This window comes from Cebus imitator, unplaced genomic scaffold (genome assembly GCF_001604975.1).
Source record: "Cebus imitator isolate Cc_AM_T3 unplaced genomic scaffold, Cebus_imitator-1.0 Scaffold478, whole genome shotgun sequence".
Classification (NCBI taxonomy): domain Eukaryota; kingdom Metazoa; phylum Chordata; class Mammalia; order Primates; family Cebidae; genus Cebus; species Cebus imitator.
The window spans coordinates 188,699-195,985 of NW_016107793.1; the positions used below are offsets into that span (position 1 = coordinate 188,699).

General features: G+C 53.8%; 1 protein-coding gene across 2 annotated transcripts in view; it reads right to left on the reverse strand.

Annotated features, from left to right (window-relative positions):
- CLTB (clathrin light chain B) overlaps positions 1–6,852 on the reverse strand; it is a 25,351-nt gene extending 18,499 nt beyond the window's left edge. For both annotated transcript variants that reach the window (XM_017512788.1, XM_017512787.1), the window contains exons 1-2: positions 6,416–6,852; positions 860–906 (exon numbers count right to left, since the gene is read on the reverse strand). In XM_017512788.1, coding sequence (XP_017368277.1) covers positions 860–906; positions 6,416–6,602 — 234 coding nt within the window. In that variant the 5' untranslated portion in view covers positions 6,603–6,852. The remainder of the gene's footprint in view (positions 1–859; positions 907–6,415) is intronic.
- Between the last annotated feature and the right edge of the window lie 435 nt (positions 6,853–7,287).

The window sequence follows — 7,287 nt, forward strand, 5'->3', positions numbered from 1 at the left end:
TTTTTTTTGAGATGGAGTTTCACTCTTATTACCCAGGCTGCTGGAGTGCAATGGTGCAATCTTGGCTCACTGCAACCTCCTCCTCCTGGGTTCAAGCGATTCTCCTGCCTTAGCCTCCCAAGTAGCTAGAATTACAGGTGCCTGCCACTGTGCCCGGCTAATTTTTTGTATTTTTAGTAGAGACGGGGTTTCACTATGTTGGCCAAGCTGGTCTTGAACTCCTAACCTCATATGATCCACCTGCTTCGGCCTCCCAAAGTGCTGGGATTACAGGGGTGAGCTACCGTGCCCAGCCTTGATTACCCTTTTTAACAACAGCATGGTTTTCTAATCTATCTATTCAGTCCCCTGATGCTGGATACTTAGGTTGTCTCCAATTTGTCTGCCATTATAAATAATCCTCCAAAGAATCTGGGTGGCCTTGTCCAATTATTTCCTTTGGGAAAATTCTAGAAGCAAAATCTCTGGATCAAAGGGCTCGCCCAGTTAAAATGCTCCTGTGTGTGGAGATGGTCTCAGTTCAGCCTCCCAGCAGTGGTGCGTGATCAGGCAGGGCCTTATGCTGCCTTTGTCCCATGCCACCCTGGGCCACTTTACCTCTCCCTCCCAAAACCAGACATCACCATGGGCAACTTGAGGCTATTCCCATCAATCTCAATCTCTAGTGATCCTTATTCCTCTTCCCCACCCTCTAAATGACAAGAAAACATGTCAAAAACCCTTCTGTATGTTCCCACACCAATGCAACAGACATAATGAACAGGAGAACTTGGAGCCGTAAGCCTAAAACGATGAGGCTGTAAGTTACTGAGACCAGGGCTATTGGTCCTCACCACAGCTGAGACAGAGCCCTGCTTACCTGAAACATATCTCCATTGACTGTGGTCCCCATTTCCTCAGAACCAGCTGGAAAGAGAACAAGGACATAGCATTACTCACTGTCCAGCTTATAGCAAGCAGGAAATGATCCTACATTAGCCCCTAAAGCCAAACTCTGTGTACACCCATGTATATATTGACCTACATGCAAACAGACATAATGGATATATGTACACACACACACACACACACACACACACACACAGATACACACACACACTCTTGAACTTAGGCTCAATCCCATTCCTGTTTACAAAGCCTCTCACAGCCATAAGCTCAGGGCAGGGGCCATATGGGATAAGGAAGACAGGGGCCTACGCGTCTCTGCCTGTCCCTGCGGTGCCTTGAGCAACTGCTCCTCCTGAGTGAGCAGGAGTTGCAGTTCCCCCAGACAGCACCTGGCATATCTTTTCTCTTTGTGCCCCTCCCAGAAGGAATTAATTTTGCCCTCGGCAGTGACTCCTCCCAATCCCTTTAATTGACATTTGATTAGTCACAAACTCCTGGGGCTTCTGCTGCAACAGTGACATTCACAGCTGGCCTCCATTCTCTCCTGCAGCTCAGCCCCAGCCAGGCCCTCACCACCTTGCACCTGCACAACTGCTTTGCCTGCTAGGGGCAAACACCTGGGAAGGTATAACCACGTCTCTTTCTCTTCTCCTCTGTGTCTCCCAGACATCTGCATGGTACCTGTGACTTTGCAAGTGCTCAATAACTCTTTGTTTGAATAAACAAGTAAATAAATGCATGAAAGAAAGACAATGAATGCATGGCTTTCACCCATTCACAGGCCCCCTTGACTCCAGCCTCTCCCATCCCTCTTTCAAACCAATTGCCAGGACTGACAATCTGTAAAACATGCACTTACCTGTGCCTCTCCTCTGACTCAAAATGTCATGGAAACAAACCCCAAAGAAATCCACTTCCCATGGACCACAGTGGCCTATAGCGCCTGCTCCTGCCTTGGGGACTTTGCAGGTGCTGTTCCCTCTGCCTGGAAGGCTGCTCCCTCCCTCCCTTCAGCTTCTGCTTAGATGCTGCCTGATTAAAGGCCTCCCTGACCATACCCCAATCCACCCCTTGGACACCCCTTCCTATTCCTCCAGCAGTGTTAAGCACACTCACTCAGCCTGCTATGTTTATTTGTGGATGTGTTTATTATCTGTCTTCCTCCCTCAAATGGACCCTCCATGAGGGCGTGGACTTGGTTTCATCCATGATGAGGCTCACCACCTGGAGCATTCCCTGGCACATAACAGGGACTCAATAAATATTTGCCAGATGAATACATCTAACCCTAGAACATGAGGATCTCTACAATCTGGCCCTGCCCATCCCTGACTCACTTCTCATCAGCCTATCCCACAAACCCTAAATTCTGGTTTCCTCCTTCCCCAAACATACCACCCTCATCCCTGTGCTTTCTTCCTGCTTCCCTCTCCAAAGAACACTTTTTTGTGCTGAGTGTGGTAGCTCACACCTGTAATCCAAGCACTTTGGAGGCCAAGGCGGGCAGATCACCTGAGGTCAGGAGTTCAAGACCAGCCTGGCCAACATGGTGAAACCCTGTCTTAAAAAAAAAATGATTTTTTTGGATCCATTTATTCTCCAAGGTCCAGCTCATAAGTCACCTCCACTTTCCCAGGCACTTATGGAAGGTCTCACTTCTGGGGTATCCCAGAATATCATACAGTATCCCCCACCCTCTTGTGCAATTACTCGTGACCCCCAGGAGCCGTGTGTATCCCCTCACCCAGCTCTGTGTCCTGTTCAGCTCCTCAGGGCTCCAGTACGGAATGGGTGAGCAGTAACTGTCGGCTAAGTGGAAGTTGAATTGTTCTTCTGAGGCCTGCTGTTATCTGCAAGGCTCTCAGAAACTGCTGTGCCTCCTAGCAGAAAGCCATGCAGGCCACATGAGGTTATTAGGCAGATGGACAACTAGCCCTTCGCCAGCCAGAGAGGGCTGTTAGCAGCAGTGACAGTGTGTTTGGCCTGGGGACTGAAGGGAAGGATGCTTAATCCCATGGAAATAATCCCTGGTTGACATAAATCATAATTGACTTTGTTTTCAGAGTCAAACAGTGATTGATTCCAACCAACTCTGTCAGCTGTCACCCCCATTCATTTAGATAAGGCTTCTCCAGCATGGGTGTCCTGGCCCCTAAACCACTGAGACCAATAGGGTTTCAGTGGCAGCACTTCTGCAAAGGGGCTTCTTCTGCTGGGGCGTCTCCTCTAGCAGGGCCTCACACTACCAGGGTCTGTTCCCTGTGATGCCAGTCTGTACACTTGGCCTTCTCAAGAAGTTGCACCACGCCATTCCGCCCTGACCAACCCCAGTCTCAGACCCCCCCATCTGCAGGCAGCTGCCTGGGGTCTAACCCGACTTCTCTCTGCCCCAGTCTCAGCCTCGAGAGTGTTTGGAGATGTGGTTCAGCCTCCTTGGGAGTCCACCCACACCCACACAGAGTTCCCGTACCTGTTCCCACAGTGCTCTCCGACCGCCCACTGCACATCTATCACCCGGAGTCCACACTCACAGGCCAGCAGAACAGGACTGAGGCAGAGACTCGTCCTGGGGATAAACCCCTGGGCGTTTGCTTCCCTCAGCTGCCTGACCCATTTTGAAACAAGGACAGAAAGGGTCCAGAACATTCCTGTGAGCTTACTGAGGCCCAGCGGGGGAAATGGGCTTGCCCAGAACTGACGGGCAAGTCAGAGCCAGGTCTGGTGCTCAGAACACTGATTGTGAAAATGAAAACCAACCCAAGGCTGATGAATGGAAACAAAGTGTCCATCACCCAGATCACCCAGGACCACGGATCCAGCCAGAGAGGAGGGGCTCCCTGTGGCTCCAGCACAGGCCCACACCAGACACCTCTTTCCCCAGGGGCACCTGAGCCCAGTGTCAGCACAGAGACTGCTAATCTGAGTATTCCAACATCTGAGAGAAGGTGCCTCAGAGGTACTGACTGGCAGCTGCTGGGAGAGCCAGCTTTTGCCCAGCTCCTAGCAGGCCAGGGCGCTTTTTCTCTGCCCCACCTAGGCTCCTGGCACACATCACTGGTCAGGGGAGGATTACTTGTTTAGCACTTCGTAGGCTAAGAAGATCAGATCAATTCTAGCCTATCTGGCCACCCACTGAGCCGCCATCCCTCAGCACTTCCCTGCTCCCCAACCACAACTGAGGAGGGCAGCTGAACCTTTGCAGAGTCAGCAGGTATGGGAGACCCTCAGAAGGCTGTGTCCCCGGCAGCTCCCTGGAAGAAGTGAGTGTGTCATTGTTTCTCTCCCTGCCACCTCGGGTGTGAGGCCAATCTGTGACCCACCCCTGCCAGAGATGGAACCTCCCATCCAGGCTGTACGCCCCTGGAGCCCCGCTGTCCTGGGAAGAGGCCACAGCCCACTCAACTCCCAGAGGCGTCTGACTGCCCTTGGCCTGAATCCCATCTTCTCTCTCCTGGAGTTCTGAAAATGGCTCCCCTCAGCAACACCTCCCCACCAGGCATCCCTCCTCTGCCCCGCACCCCTCCCCCACCCTGTACCCCTCCCCCAACAGACCCCAGTGAGCCAGCCTGAGGAAAAGGGTGGTCTCACAGAGGTATGGACCAATGAATACTGGTGCATTAACTGGGGCAGGCATTTCTTAGGAATTCCCTGGGACAAGGCAGGATCTGTGCTGAGGTGCTGGGAGCTGCCACTTCAGAAGCCCTCCATTGCTGTCTCAGACAGGTGGCAAAAGACCCCCTGCTTCTCACCCCCACATCCTATCACCTCCCAGGAAGGTGACTGCTATGGGATTTTTTTTTTTTTTTTTTTGAGACAGGGTCTCACTTTGTTGCCCAGGCTGGAGTACAGCAGCATGATCATGGCATACTACAACCTACCTACACCTCCTGGGCTCAAGTGATGCTCCTGCCTCAGCCTCCTGAGTAGCTGGCACTATAACTACAGCTGCATGGCACCACATATGGCTAACTTTTGTATGTTTTGTAGAGATGGGGTTTCACCATGTTGCCCAGGCTCCACAGCATTTGAAAGAGCACGGAGCCCAGAGTTGGGAGGCCTGGGATCAAGTCCTAGATCTGTCACACCTGGCTGTGTGACTCTGGGCAAGATATTCAAATTCTCTGGGCCACAAATTTCTTGCATGTTACAAACGCCTGGTCACATTTCTAATATCAAGGAGATACAGAGTTGCTTCAAACTTCTGAGCCACAAGAGCTATCTTATTCATTTCTGTATCCCCAGTGGCCTGGCACACAGTAGGTGCTCAGCAAATGCCGAATGAATACAAACATGACTGAAGAGCCTTGTAAACATCATTAACCAAAATATATCTATTTGTATATATGTCAGCACTTATTACAACATAACCTCTCCATAAACCTCTCCAAAGTGACATTAACAGGAAGGCCTGTTTCAGATGCACCGGTGAAGGTGATACCTACTTTTTTACTAAATAGTTTACAAAATCATTCTTGCTAGCCAGAACCAGAGCAGGAACATCACTGATAAAGATGATCTCACAGGGACCAGGCCCTGAACTCTGAGGTCTGAAGCCAATCACAAGAAATCATAATAGCCCTGGACCACCTTTGGAAAACCATTGAGTCAGCAACCATAAAACCCTGCAGGGCCGGACCGCATCTGACTGATGCCTCTTTGCGACCCACACCCCCGTGTCTAACTCAGAGCCAGACACTTGGGAGGCAGTGTGGTCAGGTGGAGAAGGCTTCGAGTTGACAGAAACAGGTTTAAACTCACGGCCAGGTGCGGTGTCTCACATCTGTAATCCCAACGCTTTGGGAGGAAGAGGTGGGAGGTTTGCTTAAGCCTAGGAATTCAAGACCAGCCTGGGCAACATAGCAAGATTCCATCTCAAAAAAGGAAAAGGAAAAAATATATAAGAAAAAGAAACAGGTTTAAATTCTTGATCTGCCACTACTAGTTATTTCTATAGCATACCCCTTTGAGCCTCAGTTTTACCATCTCTGAAATGGGTTGAATAACGAGTATGAAGTGATTAAATGTAATCAAGGCACTTAGCTCACTGGCTGCCGAATGCAGGTGATCCCTGGGGAAGGTTAGTGAGTTCCCGCTGCACCTAGGGTCCCCTTTTTTTCCCAGCTGCAGGAGAGGGCTAAGGCTGAGGGTCCAGGAGGGCTGTGTTCTGCCCACACCTGCACACTTAGCTGGGAGCCTGGGACAAATAGGCTATTAGGAGGCTCAGGAAGGTCTCTGAAAACTGAGCCGGGGTTGGATTCCAGAGCCTTGGCAGCAGGGAAGCTGGCCTGGGAATGAAATGTCATGACTGAATTCCTGTCCCGGGAGTCGCTGGATCCACAGCCCCAGGCGAGGCCTCATCCCAGCTCTGAGGTCCTACGTGGAGATCTCTAAGAAGATTCCTCCCCATGTCCCCCAGCTGCTGCCCCGGCTGACCTAGAGCAGGCCCTCTTCCCTGTGCCGCTGGGCCCCGGCCGGGGTCCCCCGGGAGCGCGCCCCGAGCCCCGCTCCAGGCCCCGCGCTGACTCACCCCCACTCGCTGGGCCCGGCTGCGCGGGGGCCGCATGGCCGCCGGCAGGTGCTCCAAAGCCCTCGTCGTTCTCTATGCCTGCGATCTCGCTCTCCTGCTGGGCCAGGAAGGCGGCCGCCGGGTCCTCCTCCGCCGCCTCCGGGGCCCCGCTCTCCGACGACGAGAAGAAGCCAAAGTCATCAGCCATTTTCCCCGCGCCTCCGCCGGAGCCTCCGCTGCGCTCTGCTCTGCCCGCGCCTGCCCCGCGCTGCGCCCGGCAGCCGCGACGCTGTCACCCGAGCCGCGGGGAGCCGGCGTCGGCGGGGACGGGCTTGGCGCGGACCGCACTTCCTCTCCGCCACCGGGCCCGGCTCGCTGTCACTGCGGTGCGGGCGTCGCGGCGGGAGGAGCGGGGCCGGAATGCGGTGACGTCACCGCGGGGGCGGGGCCGCAGGGCCGGGAGGTCTCAGAGCGGCGGCCGCAGGAGGGCGCAGCAGGACTGGGCGCAGCGCGGGGCCGGGGCCGGGGCCGGGGCCGGCGGGGCGCGGCGCTCCCCTCCCTCCGCGGCGGCGCTCTGCTGCTGGTGTCCAGGACACCTGGGCGATGCACAGCTCCCGCCCGGTCTGGAGGCGAAACGCAGGGCACAAAGTGGCCGTACCGTGCACAGGGCCGCGACAGGCGGCCAGCCCTGGCCTCGGGAGCGCAGACCTGGCTGCTGATTCATTCTGCAAAAGTTTCTGGGATGTCGAGCACCTCATTCTATGAGTCTCCGCCTCTGTAAGAGGAGAAAAATTGAGGCTGGGAAAGCCTGCTCCGCGCCTTTGCATGCAAGTCCAGGTCCTTTCCCACTAGGCCGTGTTGCTTTGCGCATTTTTTTGTGTGTCTCCTTTAAG